Source organism: Microtus oregoni, unplaced genomic scaffold, assembly GCF_018167655.1.
Source record: "Microtus oregoni isolate MIOR12 unplaced genomic scaffold, Mior012 000057F_ref0000458, whole genome shotgun sequence".
NCBI classification, from domain to species: domain Eukaryota; kingdom Metazoa; phylum Chordata; class Mammalia; order Rodentia; family Cricetidae; genus Microtus; species Microtus oregoni.
In genome coordinates, this window is record NW_024543833.1 from 10,627,114 (window position 1) to 10,646,082 (window position 18,969).

The 18,969-nt window shown below is 46.4% G+C and overlaps 1 protein-coding gene across 8 annotated transcripts in view; it reads right to left on the reverse strand.

The window, feature by feature from the left end:
• Window positions 1-358: 358 nt before the first annotated feature.
• Nedd4l (NEDD4 like E3 ubiquitin protein ligase) overlaps window positions 359-18,969 on the reverse strand; it is a 320,155-nt gene continuing 301,544 nt past the window's right edge. For 3 of the 8 annotated variants that reach the window (XM_041639331.1, XM_041639332.1, XM_041639333.1), the window contains 10 exons: window positions 18,818-18,939; window positions 15,939-16,009; window positions 13,407-13,502; window positions 11,436-11,509; window positions 8,203-8,263; window positions 6,592-6,651; window positions 5,155-5,262; window positions 3,659-3,755; window positions 3,008-3,080; window positions 365-945 (listed from right to left, as the gene is read on the reverse strand). In XM_041639331.1, the coding sequence (XP_041495265.1) occupies window positions 843-945; window positions 3,008-3,080; window positions 3,659-3,755; window positions 5,155-5,262; window positions 6,592-6,651; window positions 8,203-8,263; window positions 11,436-11,509; window positions 13,407-13,502; window positions 15,939-16,009; window positions 18,818-18,939 (865 nt within the window). In that variant the 3' untranslated portion in view covers window positions 365-842. Of the gene's footprint in view, window positions 946-3,007; window positions 3,081-3,658; window positions 3,756-5,154; window positions 5,263-6,591; window positions 6,652-8,202; window positions 8,264-11,435; window positions 11,510-13,406; window positions 13,503-15,938; window positions 16,010-18,817; window positions 18,940-18,969 lie in introns of all 8 variants that reach the window. The other 5 variants (XM_041639326.1, XM_041639330.1, XM_041639327.1 and 2 more) reach the window with 4 other exon arrangements.

The following is an 18,969-nucleotide window of genomic DNA, read 5'->3' on the forward strand; positions in this document are numbered from 1 at the left end:
TTCGGCAACAGGAGAGGTTAAGGGTTTCTGATGCAAAATGACAGTCCAACCCTGTCTTGAGTGTGAGATGGCACATGTCAATACTTCTAAGGAACAATGGTGTCATTCCTTTCAAGTTAACACAAAGATATCATGCGATGTTACAGTCCTTCCAGCCTGTACCTAGTATTTAAGTTTGTACAAAAGAGAGGGTAATATCCAGTCTATTTTCATTCTAAGCATGGAAAAAATTGTTATTCTTAATGCTCTATTTGAAATTCTTTCCACGTGTTGGTCTGTAGAATGCTTTTGGAGAAAAATTAGTCTTCCAATTCTAATAAAGTAGAGGGTGGGAGTGTCAAAGTTCTTCAAAAATAAAAATGTCACCGACATTAAGCTTGATATGAAATTCAAATACAAAAAAATATGCTCACTTTTCCAAGTACATGAGACATCTTTAATTGTAATGAAATAAAATCTGAAAATCAGTCTAAATCATTTTTAAAAAGTAAACATGAGTTGTAATACTATACCTGTAGTGTGATTAATTCCATTCATTGTCATTAGAAAGTATGCAAAATATTTATTAAGGGCTTTGCCTGCAGAGGCACAACATAAATAGAACAAGTCCTCCTGAAATGTAATCAGAGTACACGCTAACCAGTTGAGAATTGGTGGTGAAGGGGCGGCACTCGAGCCGGGACTGGGTTCCCTGGCGGAACGTGGGCGTGGCCCGGACAAGCTGGGCTCCAGAGCCAGGTCAGGCAACTGCTTCTGCCACCGGCTCTGCAAAAGTCTGCTAGGCAAATGCAAAAGTGCACGCAGAACTTGCTGGAAGGGCAGTGCCCCCGACGCAGGAGGCCTTAATCCACCCCTTCAAAGCCTTGGGCGTTCTCCACGGCCATGAGAAGTTTCTCCCGCAAATCTTCAAAGGTTTCGTATGGAGGTAAATCAAGGCGATTAAAGCTGCCAAAGGAATGGAAGATGGGAGTGAGTGGCCGCCATTTTTCTTGTCATAGTAGCATGCTCTTGTTTTGGCTAATGGGTATTGGCTGTTTGAGCAAGGGAATTATTAAAAAGAAAAAAAAGTCACACTTTTATTACCCAAAGCCAAATTCTAGTTAGGACAGTGTCCATGCCAAACAGGTTATACAATCAATGGGGAAAAGAAGACAACCTTTCTACTGTGCATGATTCCTCTGCTGCCTGGAGGGAGACACAAAGCACCAACATCCACAGAGAGACTAAAAATGTGGGCTGCCGAGATGGCTCAGTAAGTCCAGGGGCTTGCAGACAAGCCTGGTGACTTGAGTTCAATGTCCAGACACCACATAAAGGTAGACGGAGAGAATCAGAGTAGTCTCTAATCACACTGGTACCATATGTACCCCACCCTACACACACACACACTGCATGTTTTAATAATAATAAAAAAAAACCCCTTTTTTAAAAGAAGAGAAAACCACGGAGCATGAGGCCTGTACAATTCAGGAATGTTGGATGGACTGTTTCTTACACTATTACTGATCCATCATGCCAGAGCCAAGGGCTCTTCTGTAGGTGTGAAACAGGTTAAGGCTGTGTGTTCTGCACATGCAGATCCCTAAACAATGAGGTCCCATTCCTAGGAACGGTCCAGACCCCAGGGCAGAGCTCAGAAAGTTTGAGTTTCAGAAAGTTGAGCCCCTCTGCTATCCAGTTGGCCACCAGCGACGTTCAGAGAGAGCCAACTCAGAAGACTTCAGCTGGGGTGGGGTTGGCACAGCTCACCCTTCAAGACTGAAGTGTTTAGATACAGATGGATGACCTCTGCAAGAAGTCAAGCCCACTTGTTTTTGGGTCAAGCTCAAATCCTGTCCCTGCTGTCTTTGTAACTTTGGCTAAGTCATCTCACCTCTATGAACCTGTCTGCTCAGATGTAAAAAGGAGAAACTATCCTAACAGGAGTATGGGAGGTCAAATCAGAAGATACGCAGAAGGGCTGGGAGCCCAAGCTCAAAAGATGGCGGCTAGGGCAACTCATCCAGAGTTTCCTGAGTATCCACTCTGTCTTACCCAGTTCAAGAGCATTTGAAAGGGCTGTGAGCCCTGTAAAGAGGCTGTCTGAACTCTGCAGCAGAGGCCTGCTCTGGATGGCCAATTTCAGCCTCAAATCAGCATGCATGTCAGCAAGGACCACACAGGCAGTGACCATGCTGTTCCATGCAGTCACAAATATCCTTCCGGTGAGGGAAGGGCATCTACCCCACAGCAGCCAGCTCCTCCACTGCCAGTCTTCACAAAGGTTCTTACGGGCATTGTGGGTGAGAGAGGGCATTCACATCAGCTCAGGACAGCCAACACAGGCTTTGGACCCTCCCTGTGCTGTGAAAGGCAGGACCATACTCCCCTACTTCAGCCAGAGGAGAAGCCTAGGCAGAAACCTGGGACCCCAGCTAAGTTTGGACCGAAAGGAACTTGCTGATGTTGCTTTAAAACCCACTGGGCCATGTCTATGTCTGTGCTGGGTGTCGTGTGACTCCTCTGAGCTAATTCCTGAGGCGTCTTCGTCCCTCTCCAGCCAGAGAACACCTTCTGGTGACGTCATAGCCCATAGGTCACTATGGGTCACTCATGTACAGACTGAATAGAGGCCTTTGAAATTGGGGCTGCTATGGGGGAAATCTTGTCCTTAGTTTTATATTTTTAAACATTTATCGTGTGCATGTGTGTATACTCTAACATGCATGTGGAGGTAAGAAGACGATCCTCTGGAGTTGATTTTTCTCCACGAGGGTCCCAGTGATCCAACCGAGGCCGTCAGGCTTAGATTCCTTTGTTTATGCGCCTGAGTGTTTTGCCTCCACGGATGTGTGCCACGCGTGTGCCTAGTTCCTATGAAAATCCAGTCTCCCGGAACTGGAGTTACAGACGGCTGTGAGCCACCATGTCGGGACTGGGAATCAAACCTGAGTCCTCCGCAAAGAGCAACAAGTACCCTTGGCCACTGAGCTCTCCCTCCGGGCCCCAAGGAGAAGGTGTTGCTTACCATGTGTGAGCTCTGGGTAGTTTTTCAGGACTGCCCCATTGCTCTATTGTAAACAGCTGAGGACCATTGGAACCTGGGCAAACCAAGAACGAGACACATCAACAGGGCTTGAAGTAGGAGAACCAAGTTCTGGGAGTAGGGGAGGTCCTTAGTGGAAAGGGGAGGGGTGAGCATCAGGGTGAGGCCTCACTCCCCAGGTCTGTACTGCTCCGTGCTTGGCCTATATCCTCTGCAGCACAGAACTGGACCAGGGGTGGCAGTATTGGTACAGGCGCAGGAGCTGTGGCCTCTACTTCAGGGGAAAGTAATGCGCCATGAGCCTTGATGGACAGAATAGAAAGAGGCCTCTCGACTGGGGGCTGGGTCCTTCATCAGGCCAGTTTCAATCATGTGGGTGATTCTGAAAATCTGGTTTTAAAAGCTGAACAAAAAACTTGAACTATGGGGAAAAAAAAGAAAAAGAGAAATGAAGAAAAGAGACACCTTCAGGCTCTCTGTACAAACACCGCCTCACCCCTTGGTCCTGCATCTCCATGGGTCTCTATGTTACTGACACAGTTATAGTGGTCTGGAAAGGGGCCAAGGTGGCAGAATACTGCCTGTGTGGGTCCTCACAGGAGGACAGAGGAGTCTGGGACACGCCACACTCACCATAAAGTTCGGCAAATCCATTCATGGGTACTCGGGAGGTGCCTGTGACAAACTGTAGTAGCCGGATCCGCTTCTCAGCATCCATCAGGAGCACAGCCTGCCAGAGGCAGAAGGTCATGACGTCACCATGCGGCACACAGCACACACTGTCATGATGTCACTGTGCACCATGCACTGCCATGACGCAGGCAGATGACTAACTTCTCATTTGCACTGCCACAGAACCACCTCTACTGCCGACTCTGCAAAACGGCACCGCTGCCTCCCTTTGGATGGTTGCTACAACCCAGCCTCTCTAATCTTAGAGCATCACGGGGTCTCTTTTGTTCTTCTGCCAAAATAAATGGAATAAAAAGAAAACTCTTTGATGGCCTCAAGCTCAGGTGTCTCCTTGAAGCCATTTCTAACCAGGCAGTGTTCCGGAAGTGTCTAAAACAAGGGGAAGCCAGGTGATGTGGCCACAGAAAGTTCCCAAATGACACCTGATAAACGGAAGGAAACCCAAGGCAAAAATGGGCCTCGGAACCAGTCTGTGTGCCTCCCAGATCCTAACTGCTGCAGAAACCAAACCAGCCTTCCTGGACATGCGATTTGATCTTCTATAATATAATCCAAAATCAAAGCCAAGTTCTAGACTTTGAAAATCCTGATGTTCTCTGTACTTTTACTGGTACTTGAAATATTAATAACAGATTCAGAAGTTAAAACTCATTGGTTGATTTCTTCTCATTTTAAAAAAAAGTCAGTATCTGCCAGTTTTAGTGGCATACATCTTTAATTCCAGCACTTTGGAGGCAGAGGCAGGTGAATCTGTTTTGAGGCAGCCAGGACTACAGTTCAGGCTATCCCAGAACAGGCTGCACACCCCAGGCCAGCTTCATGCTTCCAATTCTCCTGTCTCAGCCTTCCCAATACTAGGTTTACCAGTGAGACCTGGGAGTGTAGATATATCCCACCATGCAGGGCTGATTCCCTTTTTTTTTTGTTTATGAATAATCTTTTAATTTTTTTTCATGTTTAGTTTACTGTCTTTGCCAAGCCTTTCCCGAGCCCAACAGAACACAAACATTGGCCCTCAAGACAGTAAATCAGATTTAACTTGCATCTTGGGTTGTAAGATATAACAATCAAAATAGTTACTGGAATAAAAAAAAATGTTGAAGCCAAATGGTGGTGGTGCATGCCTTTAATCCCAGCACTTGGGAAGCAGAGGCAGGCAGATCAATCTCTGCAAGTCAAAGGCCAGCCTGGTTCACAGAGCAATTTCTAGGACAGCCAGAGGAGCACAGAGTAAGACTGTCTTGGAAAACCAAAAAAAAAAAAATTGAGAAAACGATTTCTACACATGATGAGCCAGCTTGAAGGCATGACTACTCCCAAAGATACTCCCGTTCTGATTTCCCCCAAGAAGCCCGACACAGCGCTTAGGTCTTCTGCCCTAATTTGGAGAAGAAGCCCGAAGCAGAGGTGGGGCCGAGAGAGCTGTAGTTACTTACCTTCCAGAACCACTGGATGACAGGATGATTGGGGCAGTAGCCATTCTTGTAAATAGAATGCTGTCTCCAGTCATTCACGTCAACGTCACCCAGGCCGCACATCAGCAACTAGGAAGGAGATTTACCAGATGTAAGTGAGTGGAGAACTCTTTCTTCTCTGTGCTGGCGTTTGTCACCGGACAAGCAGGTAAGCCAGCAGTTCAAGAGAGTCAGAGAGAGAGAGAGAGAGAGAGAGAGAGAGAGAGAGAGAGAGAGAAAGAGAGAGACAGAGAGAGAGAGCGCTCAACTGACTTGCATCTTGCATGCAAGGCCATGATATTTTATACTGAAACACACGGGTCATTTTTCCAGCCTGCATGCTTTAGGCACAGTACTGTAGAGTTCCTGTACTGCATTAGCACATGTACAGGGTCTGGCTGCTACTTGTACAGATATTTGAATTGGTCCCCATGACAGCAAGAACTCATTTCCCCCAGATGGGTCAATTCAGGTGACAACAAATGACCTCATCCTTCCAGCATCCTGTGGGCACCCAGGCAGGAAGCGGTCCCCTGCCAGTGCTTAGTCTACAGTCTGTTCTTACAATAGGAGTTTCCAACGAATATGATATTCCCAAGGAAGAACTAAAATACAACAGGAAGAAAAATCATTTCTAAAGCCTGAAAACTGATTCCTAGGCCTCCCTGGGACCAGCCTGGCTGAGTCATCTTGGATGCTGTTCACGTCTCACAGCCTCTACAGACCTGTAGCGCCTGAGATACAGAATTTCTATGACACCCGTCTGGAGACTTCTGCTTTAAATTCTCTGGGACATGCTCTGCTGGACATGGGCTTGGAGAGAAGCGCTGTGGACAGATGCAGCCTCTGTCCTTCTGGGCCTCGACACAACCCAAGGTGAGATGTGAATTCAGTTTTCAAGTTGCTCTCTCCCTCATCTACACCAAAGCTGAGAAGCTGATGGACAATCAGACACTTCCTGCCACTACCTGGTGGCCTCCCGATGGCCAAACACAAGCCACTTCAAGTACAAGGTCACGTCTCCTTTACAGACTCTGGAGAAGAGATACAGCTCTAGTGTGACCAAGTCCTTCACCCACCTGCCAAGGTGAAGACTGGGAGGCAACAAAGGGAACTGGGTGGGCCTGGTTATGCAAGTAGATCACTGTCCTAGAGGGCTGCAGGGAGCCAGGCTCCTCCAGTGAGATCACATTCTTCTTTGCACTGGGCTGTGTATCCAGCACCACTAGAAACTGCCCCGGCACAGGCAACAAATCTATTTGGCTGCTATGAATGCTAGCCTTCCCCGATTAGAAGACTGACCTCCTAACAGAGCATTCAATATGCCATGTGTCAGAGAATGCAAAACCATCATTTGTGAAATAAGGAGCTACTTAAGATCATCTACTTTATATAAAATATTATATTGATAACACAAACCTCCAGCTCATTTTCATCAAAAATTTTAATCAAATCGATTGGAAGAAGTTCTGTAAATCCCTGAAAGGAAAAGATAAAAACATCGTAAGCAGTTTTTTTTTTTCTCTCTGAAAAAGGACATTTTCATGGGTGGAATACGCTTGTGGTCAGCCAGAGAAGGGTCGCTCTTTACTGCTGGCTCACACAGCAGTGATACTGTCCGGTGACCACAATCCCAATAAAAGCACATGCACAGGAGTCTGAAACATACACAGTCTAGAGGCTTCCCGTGCTTGCACACTTTTTGAAACCCTGTGATACTAGCGATACTGGAGGCAGGTGGATTGCAAAAGTAAGTTATGACACACATTTGTGAGTCAGTGTGCCCTAAAATGCATAGACCATAAACGTGTAAGAGACACATTTAAAAATAGCCAAAGGCATGGGTGGAGGAGAGAAGCAAGCAGCATGAGCTGGCACTGAGAACTGACAGAATAGCAAGCCAGACTCTGTCCTGGGCTGTCATTAATTAGGGGGTGACCCAGGAAGAGATTCTAGACGCTGTGGGTTCTGAATGTCGGGCAGGGCTGGGAATCTGTTTCCCAGGACTTTCCTTACAGTGCAGACAGTGCCATAGCCAATTCACCCTCGTATCTTACATCCCCCAGGCCCTGGCACATGTGCACTTCCTGCTCAGGGGAGGACTGTCTTCACGATGTGCAGGCCACTGAGAGGATTGCTCCATGAGAGTGGGCCCTAGAAACGACCACCATGGGATTTGGGTTTTTCCCCTCAAAATTGATCTATCTATTGTGTGTGCATGCATGTGTGCACTGGGGGTTTGAACTTAGGTGGCCAGATTTCAAGGCAACAAATGCCTTTACTTGCTGAGTCATCCTACTTGCCCTTCTTGTTGTTTTTAAATAACTAATATTATTAAAAAGAAATTTCACTTTTGCTAACACGAACCACTTTTTATGGCAAAAATACAAACATAAAAACAAACCCCACTACCTGAAGGAGTTGGGGAAAGTACCCTATAGTAGACTACTCATGGAGGAGGTAGTGACTTCATTCCATCACAGGGACAAAGCTGGTATTTGGATGCAATGTAAAAACTCCAGAGAGAATCTGCTAAGTTTAGTGTCACAAAGGGTAGGGCTCTGCAGGGAAAGTCAGTGTGCCTGGGTTGGGAAAGGCCTGAAGGAGAGGAGACTATTTTCAGAAGAACTGCAGCAGGCAGCTCCTCTGAGTACTGCTAGAACTTCAAGGTAGACAGAGACAACCAACTCATCTTCACGTGTGTGCACACATACAAATAAATAAATTCCAAACCAACAAACGAGTATAGGTGGAAGCCAGGTGGTATAATCCTAGCAGCGAGGAGGTTGAGGCAGGATTGCCATCAGCTCCAGGACAGCACGTGCCACAGAGACATTGTCTCAAACAAGCAAGCAACAATGCACTCAGAACATTAAAAAGGGAGAAAGGCAAAGCAAGAGAACGCTTTAAAAAAAAAAGACGGCAGAGCATCATGGAAGATTCCCACCTTGGGGAACGGCCAGCAGGGTGAGTCACCTGCGCTGGCCTTCTGCACTCTGTCCCCACCCTGACCCCAGTAGCCGTGCTTACCTCCAAGAAGGCATTCATTTGCTTCTGGACCCTGTTCACGAATCTCCACTGGATGACTAAGCTGCAAGGAAAAGAGGAACATACTTAGCCCTCTCTGCAACAAACTGGCACCAACGTGGTTGACTAAAATCCACTTAAAACCTGAGAGGGCTTGCAGAGGAATTCTAGACACTAAAAAACAAAGTTTAGCCACATTTTTTTTTCCCAAATGGGCTTTGCTTGCAGGTGGCATGCCGCAGCTCCTTTAAGAGAGGTTTTCCTGACTCAGCAGTAGCAGGAAGAAAGCCACAGTCATTTTAAAATGCCAGATTTCTGGGTCATGCTGCCAGTGTGACCTTTGGCTCTTTCAGGAGACCAAGCATAGGCACTGAAAGGAGGCAGAGTCAGGGAGAAGCCACGGAGCTGTTGCCGGAGACAGACATGCTGAAACTTTGCTGGTAGGCCATGACCTCATGGTGATGCACAGATTAATGGTGATGGGTTAAATTAAGATGTAAGAGTTAGCAAATAAGAAGCTAGAGCTAACGGGCCAAGCAGCCTCCTCCAACACCTCTGCCACCCTACAGTCACTGCTTTCTTTATACTTGGGCCTGCTGCTCCTTAGGTGGGGTAAACAGAGAGTCCTGAATAGAGGGGAAAGTGGAGTGGCACTTGCTTTGGAACATCTGCTGAGAATCCCTGCATTCCTTTAAGAGCCACCGGAACATTTGTGAGAAATGTAGGCTCTCTCTGAGGCTGTCAAGAGCATAACTGGTCTGCCAGACTGCATCAAGCCCCGGTGGATCCAAGTGCTCCACAAATGTGACTTGACAAAGAAGGACGAAAAGGTGGGCTGGAGAGATGGCTCGGCACTTAAGAGCACCGGCTGCTCTTCCGGAGACCTGGGTTTGATTTCCAGCACCCACATGGCTGTTCGCATGTGGGTAACTATAAATTTAATCCCAGGGGATCTGACAACCTCCTCTTCTCTCCAAGGACACCACCCACACATTATGGTACACAGACATACATTCAAAACACTCATACACATAAAAATAAATTAAAACATTAAACATCTGCTAATAAAGTCATAGGATATGATTAGACATATCTGCCCATTCACACGTATGCTTAAATATGAACATGTGTTAAGAATAGTTTATAATACCATATATTATACAATAATACCTAAAAATATTTTTTTGAGACAGGGTCCGCCTCCCCAGTGCTGAGATTAAAGGTGTGTGCTATATGGCCCACACTAATACTTTTAATACTAAGTTTAGAGATGCATGGTTGGATCTGTGAGTCGCTGAAACTGTCCCTGAGATGGTGTTCAGTGTGAGCAATGTGGACTCTGAACTCATCTTCCAGGTGGCACCATGACAACAGCCTGAGCGCAGCATCCTGCAGTGCACACAGCAGTCAGCTGTGGGTACCATAGGGCTAGGCTGCGACCCACTGCCCAGCATCAATCATTCTTCCAGTCCCAAGGGCACCGCAGGGGCCAGTGAGCAGCGGGAGATTTCAATCCTCTGTAGCTGAGGCCCTGCCTGACCCTGGTCCACATGACCTATGTCTACTGCCTTAGGCCTCAGCCAACCTGGGATAGAATTTTTTTTTTTAAAAAAACCACTTAACATCAGGACTTTACAAAGAGGGTCTCCCAGAGGGGGGGCATCTGATAAAGCTGGCCATGGTAGAACAAGCCTACCAATTATTGTTCATGGGCACACACCACAGTAGCTTACTTTTGGCTTATTTATTAAGTGCCACGCACTTTTATTTGAAAGTGACAGAACCCAAACCAAACCAACAAAAAACTTCCCTACATGTGCTAGAGGCTTCATCAATGTCTTCCAGGTAAAGCCTGCGAGGCTCTCCCTTGCCTCCTGTTTAGACAGCAGGTTTTCTTTACATTGCACTAAAATAAAAGACCCCAGTCCGTCCTCTGGATTCAAGCCCACTGGCCTACTTGAAATGAGGCTAGGGGAGGATGTCCAGCTTGTTGGAAGGAGCTCAGACAGCCAATGAGCTCAGCGTGGGCCAGACTCATGGACATATAGAAACCAGGACCTGTGAACCAAACACCTGCATTTCCCTCACTTGGGCTAGAGCTCATCTTGCAAGAGCCCAGAATCGTGTGTGATTCATGTTGCTACACTGAAGAGGAAGATGTAGTGCGCTCTCCTGAGAGTTCCTCCTGTCTGCTAGGGATGTCTAGTGCTACCCAGAGGCTAAACTTCCGAAGGACTCAATGATCTGTTCCACAAAATGAGGCTGAGATTGGGTTGTCAGATAGCAACTATCAGAACAATGCACCATGTTTGCAATATTTCCCTCAACTTCCAGTATGGACAAGTCAGGAGAAAGTTTTTTTTTTGTTTGTTATTATTATTATTATTATTATTATTATTTTTTTTTTTTTTTGGCAATCCCCAATTCTTCCCCATCAGGGTCTAACATCCCCATGGCTGCGAATCTGAATTTCCGATGAGCTATCCATCTTCAAGGAGTGCTTGCCACTTTAATGTGCACCCTCTCTTTCCACGGCAACCCTCTATAGGTAGTTCACTGAAACTGCAAGAGAACGTAAACATCCCTCCCGCATTCAACTGCCTCATAGGCCAGGCAAAAAGGAAATTGCTATTATTTAAACTGAGAAGCCAGGCATGGTGGTGCCCGCTTTTAATCCCAACACTTGGGGAGGCAGAGGCAGGTGGATCTCTGTGAATTCAAGGCCAGCCTTGCCAATAGAGCAAATTCCAGGATAGTCACACATCACAACAGAGAGACACCGTCTCAAAAACAAAAACAAAACAAAAACTGACAACAAGTTCCTATTTGTAGTATGCATGAGCAGTTCAGGGAAAGGACAACAACCAAATAAACCATTTGATTTCTTAAAAGTAAACGATACAGGGGCTGGGAAGATGGCTCAGTTGTTTAAATGCTTCCTGTGCAAACTTTAGGACCCGACTTCTGGTCCCCAGCACCCATGTAAAACAAACAAACAAAGCCAGGCATAGTGGTGTGTCCTTCTGCAGGGAGGTGGAGACAGCATGCCCATGGAGCACAGAGGCAAGGCTGCCCAGCTGAACCAATGAGCTCCAGGTTCACTGACTGACCCGTTTGAGGAAGATATGACACTGACCTCACACCCCATGCATGCACACATGTGCGCGCGCGCACGCACACACACACACACACACACACGTACACAAAGATAATGTAATAAATATGTGCATACATACTCAATATATTCTCTTTTGTTTTCATTCGTCACCATTATTTCTGACCCATTGGGCTTCAGATCCACTTGATAGGTCTGTGATTACAAAGGAAAAAACAACCATCAAAGACATTAAGTTATTTAACATATTATTGAGTAACATCTTACCATAAAAGGAAGAGAGGCAAAGTTTGTTTAAAACTATTTCCCAGCAATGGGCTCTCTGTATAGGAGGGTGTCAAATGAACCTTTTAAACTGTTCCAAGACGCTACGCATGTAAAGATGTTATCATTAAAGGAAAATGAGTTCATGGATACTTGTGGGTATAATTATCTTTATATATTACCAACAACAGAGAGTGACATTTTCACACGCTATTCATTTATCAAGAAATTAACTATGAGCCGGGCGGTGGTGGCGCACGTCTTTAATCCCAGCACTCGGGAGGCAGAGGCAGGCGGATCTCTGTGAGTTCGAGACCAGCCTGGTCTACAAGAGCTAGTTCCAGGACAGGCTCCAAAACCACATAGAAACCTTGTCTCGAAAAAAAAGAAATTAACTATGTTCGAGGAGAAGAAAACAGAGGCTGGAGAACATGCATCAGGCTCACAAAAGCCAATCAACCATCAAGCCCATAGAGGGGAACTCCAGCATTCTGCCTGTCACCAGAAATCATGCTGCATAAAGAACACAAAATGGAACTTCTTGCAAGAGGCAAAACACGTGGACTTGAAAAACAAAACAAAACTCAACTAATCAAACAACATCATCACCAACAAAAACCAAGTAGGTGGGTAGGTAGGGAGGAAGGAAGGAAGGAAAGAAGGAAGGAAGGAAGGAAGGAAGGAAGGAAAAACACGCTCTTGCTTAAAAAGCCAGGAGAGTTTATATATTGCTTTTTATAGGAGGGCAGAGGAAAGCTCTGGGATCTATGTCTGTTTTCTCCTTTTGGCAACAGCTTCTCTCTTAGAAGTTATATGTATGATGTGTATAGTATGTAGAGTATTCCAGGGTTGTCATATATACACCAGGAATGTCAGTTTATAAAGGAAACATCAAAATAGACTACGCAACTACCAAAAAGGGCAAAAATACACATCTAAAAGATGGTATTTATTGTAGTCATTAAAACAGCATAGGATAATTTATTTACTGACACTTGAAGGCATTTGTAGTCTATCTAATTCAGCTTCTATAAACAAGCACAAGCAGACTTGTATCTGTGTGCTTGCATAGAGTAATTCAGGAAAACATAAGTAAAAATTTCATCATGACTTTTCTTGAGCTGGTCTTCTTACATTTTTGTGTAGTTTTATTTTATATACTGGCTTTATTTTTACTATGAATCAACTAAATTGGTATAATTATTTGAAAGAAAGAGACTGGACTATTCATGTTTAAAAATGAAGCCATGACAATAAAGTGGGGCACAGGTGATTCTGCCAACCGGGTCCTCTCTGTCAGGTGGCAGAGAAATGTATTTCATTGTCCCCTCCTTCAGCCTCCAGATCCCAGTGGCAGCTTCTTAGATAGTGGGGGCATTGACACCCCACTTCATCTTTCACTTGTGCTATTAGCTGCCAGGACGAGGATTAAAACACTTCCAGGGTCCCGTTACAACGTGGGAGCCACAATGTTGGTGCCATTGCTACTCTTTGAATTTCTCAGCGGAAGGAGTGTCCCCAGCATGCTGCAGCTGTATTATGTGTATGTATTTCCTGGAGGGCCCCATACTTCCGCCTCTCTCCTATTTGTATTCCCTCCACCCTTCAAACACCACTGCACTGTATGGCAGCCCCAAACAGCGCAGGCGCACAGGCAACTGGGCACCGAGGAAGCGGAGTGGAAGGCAGATGAAGGCTCTTCCAGATCAGACAAGTTCCCGCTAATAAAGTGACAGTCAGTGTGGCTGTTTAGCGGTCTAGCCATGCTGGGCTACAGCCCACAGCAAAAGAAGCACGTGGAAGGGCTACGGGAGCTGGACCCACATACCTGTCCGAAATTCTCTTCATCTATGCAGAACATGAGGTCAAGTTCCGTGGGGTCATTTTCTAAGATCCATTTCAGGGAGTTGTAATACTCGCTGTCCTATAGGAATGACAGAGGGAGGAAAAGTGAGCATATGTTTTCAGAACACAAACCTGTCCCACTCTTACTGACTAACCCAACCCATTCTAATGTAATTCCATGCATCTGGCCCAAGGGTGACACTATTCACCACAGTGACAAGGGGCCTGCTCTACCAAAACCACCTCTCATTTCTTTACTTAACGATTTACTTCGTGTGCTCAGGTGCCTGTGGAGGCCAGGAGAGGGCGTGAGAGCCTCTGGACGGATCTGGAGTTACAGGCAGTTAGCTGTGAGCCACGCTAGAAATCCATCCTCCACGAGAGCAGCACATGCTCTGAACCACCGAGCCATTGCTCTAGCCTCATCTCCCCACTCATTTAAAACACAAGACCTCTGGACAGTGACAGTATGTGTGACTTCCTCCTGTTCTCTATGGCTCAGGCCACCTGATTGGGCGGGCAGTAAGTAGCGAGACCATTCAGAGGCCACCCCTTCCCCATCATGTTTGGTAACCCCACAGTGGTCTCCAACATCTCTTCCTGACTCAGCCCATTTGTGGCTACCCCACACCTGGATCAGGTCCACAGAACTGAATACAGTGATCTGTCTTCTAAGAGTGAGGCCATCAGAGACCAGGCAGGATGGTGCTCTAACTAAACACCACATAGGGTATGTTCTGTGCTTTCCTGTTTTCTCGGTGTTCTCTGATCGTTAATTTAAGCCCAAATCAGGGCTGCGCTTCAGAAAATAGGAGCTGTGAGACCATCAGGTCCCCTCTGCGCATGCCCAGAGTCTCACTGAGAACGAGCTAACAAGCTCAAAAGAGACCAAAAATAACGTGCACCACATTTAAAACAGTCATGCCGGGGCTGTAGGGATGGCTCAGCAGTTAAGAGTGCGTACTGCTCTGGTGGAAGATATGAGTTTGTTCCCACCTAACCTCTGCGCAGCTCACAACCACCTGTAACTCCAGCTCAAGGCAAACCTGATGCCTCTGACCTCTATGGGCACCAGCATTCATCTGCATGTGCGACTCCCCCAATATGCACAATTAAAGATAAAATATTTACTCCAGACCCCCAAATACTAATGGCTAACAGGAACCACAGACTTAGGCGTTAAGAGCAGGATTTTGTTAGTAGGACAGGATGGTATTGCACGCCTCTAACCCCAGAACTTGGAGTAGAGGCAGGAGGATGGTGTTTTCTAAGCCAAGCCAGATCACATACATAGTGATACTCTGTCTCCATCTCCTTCCCCAAGGGGCCGGGAGCAACTTCTGTGCTCCCAGCCTCCTCAGGCTAGTACAACAGAAGCATAAACTGACTGAAGCAGAAGCTGGAAGGGGCTGTGAGACTGAACTGAGACTACAGGTGCCAGCCAGTCTGCGCATGTCACAGGTCTAGAGTGCAACAGTTGCCTCTTTTCCTGCGACGATGAGCACAAGGTGGTGCCACGGGCATCAGTCACATTCTCGGCTCTGCACAAAACACAGTCCATGTGCCACAAGGCCGAGGGATGCACAGTTTTCTAGCTCAAGTGACCACATAGAAACAGAGCTGTAGTTCTTCCGTGAGGACAACAATGCACCTAGTAAACACAGGCAGACACACACACACACACACACACACACACACACACACACACACGGTAGAGCATAAGTAAACAGAGAAAGCCAGACATGTAAGTGTACTCTGAAAAGAAGGGCATGTTTTGTTTAAAACAAATATATCCAAGGATGGTCAGTCCAGGTAAGGCATAAGCACCAAGAATGGTCAGTCCAGGTAAGGCATAAGCACCAAGGATGGTCAGTCCAGGTAAGGCATAAGCACTGAGCACAGTCAATCTAGTTAAGGCATAAACATAGAGCATTGTTAGTCTAGGTAAGCAGCACCACGTACGGTCAGTCTAGGTAACATGGTTAGTCTAGGTAAGGCATAAGTGCCGAACATGATCAGGCCAGGCAAGCAGTCAGCACCACTGCATGTCGACACCACTCTCTGGAGGGCCTGTCTTAACTACGCAAGCCCCAGTCTCTCATTCTGTAGTTTTCTGTGTCAAGATGACCACATCTAGGTGACTACTGTTTTGGCTTTGCCTCCACCACTTTCATGAGGGCAGAAACAGAAGGTGGAATCTTCTAACATTTAGGTGGAGAACAAGGCTATTTAGACCAAGGTTTCAGCTGTCCCTTGGGTTTAATGTGCTCCTCTCTTCTCAGCTGGTCAAGCAGCGGGACCTGAAACTTTGCTGTACCCACCTATAGGCCAAGGTTTTTGGAAACCAACCATAAGTTGCTTATTATCGAAATCAGGAAGGTCAACTGACCTTTGGCAAGCAATCCCCCCTGTGGTTCACACAGAGTGACTGTGTGACTGTAAACGTGGTTCCTGATGCCCATCCAGAAGGCGAGCAAGGCCTATGACGGCTACACCGTGTCCTGCCTTTACTCACCACAGACTCCATGTCGTTCAGAGTTATCTGTTTCCCCAACATCATCTTGTAGAATGGTCGAATGAAGAACCCTAAAATATGGCAAAAGGTTGGTTAAGTTTCCAGCCCTTGATGCGCCTACGCAGCTGCGAAGGAAATCAAGAATACACTGCTTTCCATATAAACGGCCGTCATGACCGAATAATCAAGGATCTTTTAGAGTAACCCATGAGCAAGTGGGGAGGGAACACTGGTTCATTTTAACTGTTAACCTGAGGCAATCCAGAATCACCTAAGAAAATGGTATCAGTGAAGAATTACTTAGATCAGTTTAGCCTGTGGGCACATCTGTAAGTGACTGTCTCAACTGTTGAATGTTGTAGGAAGATCTAGCCCATTGCAGGAGGCGCCATTCCTAGGAAGGGGTCCTGATCACACTAAGAGAAAGATGCTCTTATTCTCTCTTTGCTCTTAACCGTGCATGTGATGTGACCAGCTCTTTGAGTTCCCGTCTTGTCTTCTCCAAAATGATGGGCTGTAACTTGGATCTATAAACTATGAACTTCTCTTCCCCCATGTTGATTTTCGTAAGGATATGTTGTCATGGCAACAGGAATGAACTGGGACAGAGGGCCTAGAAAGGAATGGAGTGGAGTATCTGTACTTGGAGGTGGTTTAGCAGCAGACAAGAATGGCTTCCAGGTGGTGTGTGATGCCACCAAGGCTGGTGTCAGCAGAGGGCTGTTATGGTAGTATTGAGTACAGTGTCCCAGACTGGGCCAGAAAGGTGGCCTCTCCCAGGACAGTGTTGAGTCAACAAGGACAGGCAAGCTCTACCTGCATGTCAGTGTCAGCTCCTAGATACTGCTGGGTGACAGATGCCCCTGTGCGGGTTGAGCAACAGTCTGTGAGGGCTGCCAAGGCCACAGGAGGGCCATGACAGAGAAGACTCCCCGATCAGGTAGCTGTCTTCCTAACCCATCCACAGGAAGGCTGCACCTTTGCCTCCAGATATGGGGTTGCAGGGCCCTGCAGCATAGGCAGCTTCGTTTTGGCTTAGTGTAGTCCCTGGGCCACAGAGGCACACTTTAATGTCTAGTGAGGCAAAAGCATGACGCTGAGCACAGAGGTGGATGCGCTGAGTGTGCTGTGCCAACAGGCATTCGTGTGCTGAGGGACTGAAGACCCGTGGATTCCTGACATACGCGTGACCCCTCTGTGGGAACCAGCTCAGTCACCTCAGGTCCCCATCCACCCTTAGCTCTCTGCATTTTTCCTTCTTCAGGGCTGAGTGCTGGCCAGCCCAGGTTCCTCTGAAACGAATGTGACTTCTAATGCTTTCAGGACACTCAGCAACAAGGCAGAGGGCTTCTCTGCGGCTTCCTGTCAGTCTGCAGCAGGGAAGCCACCTCTGCTAATCATCTTTCTTTATCGTCTGTTTCTCCCTTAACCTATGAGGTCACTGGAGTCAGGGCCGTGTTTTACACTTATCTCTATTCCCCCACACTAATTAACAATTGTCTTCTTGCTTGGTGGAAGATGAATGAGCAGACGTTCTCAGAAGGTAGAGAGGATGAACGGACTGACAGAAGCAAAGGAGGGACCTGGAGTAAAAAATAAGCTGCATACCCACACGGGAAGAGTCATAAGGAAGTGCTTACTGTATACATACACACATGGACAGAACCAGAAAGAAGTGCTTACTGTATACATACATGCATGGACAGAACCAGAAAGAAGAGCTTACTATATACATACATGCATGGACAGAGTCAGAAAGAAGAGCTTACTGTATACACATGCATGGACAGAGTCAGAAAGAAGAGCTTACTGTATACACATGCATGGACAGAGTCAGAAAGAAGTGCTTACTGTATACATACACATGCATGGACAGAACCAGAAAGAAGAGCTTACTGTATACACACAAACAAGTATCAGCTGTACACTCTTGAGCAGTGAGTCAAACAGTTGTATGTACCTTATGCATACAGTGTCCCTTCCCCCTTGCAAAATAAAATACTGATAATTAGCTAGCCATTAGTAGTACAAATATATTAAAAGAGAAGTTTGGAGGATCCATCAATTATTTACTGGAGTAGCTCAAGCTTCAAAAAGGCATCTAGCCAAATTCCCTTGCAAATGGCCCTCTCTACCGTCACGGGAATGTTGTCTTCAACTACTCTACCTCACGTCTCAAATTTCTCATGATTTTTTGCTCACTGATGATTTCTGTAGTGCTCCCTCATGTAAGGTAATATTTTGAGACCACTAAGTCCATACGAGACCTGTACGACAGACTTTGGTATATCCAGGTGGGAGGGGCTTTGAGCCCTAACTTCTCATACCCTGGAGTTCCTGTATATTTCCTCTCCAGAAGGACACAGTTAATTTGCTCCGTCTACTTCAGAGGACATTCCAGGGTTAAGGCCTTAGTCGAGTGATAACATCACTTTGAAATCATTAAAAACCAATTTGGGGACAAATGGAGCAAGGGCAGGCTACTGATGGATTAGATCATCTATTTAACATTTCAATTAAATTTTCCATCTGTCAGTGAATCTAGCTCTCACTAGATGAAAGGTGTCCTGAAAAACACATGGGATGACTGATCTGTGCTTCAGTTTACGGAGAGTAAGTATATACAGAGCCCTGTCTTCAGTGCACGAAACTGTACCAAAAGACCATGGTTAGGGGAAAGCTGGAAAGCCCACACACTGTAGGTTAGGGCTCTGAGGGATCTGCAAGATCCTGGGCTCAGTCTCCAGTAAGAAAAGAATCAGCTACAGAGGGCCAGAGAAGCTCTTACTGACCATCTACATGTAGGCTAAGACATGGGATTGCAGAAGCATAAGCGGCATTGCCTTACTTTTATTCCTACAAGCCTTTGGAGTACTCACCGTCTAAGAGTTTTCCATGAAACACTGCCAAGCCAGCAACTCTTCCAATGAAAGTGAAATAGGACAGATGATCTTCATTACAGAGGCCTGAGTTGGGATTGATCTGAAGTGTGTAGTTGTCCCTTTGGGGAGGAAAAGAGAAAAGTCAAATC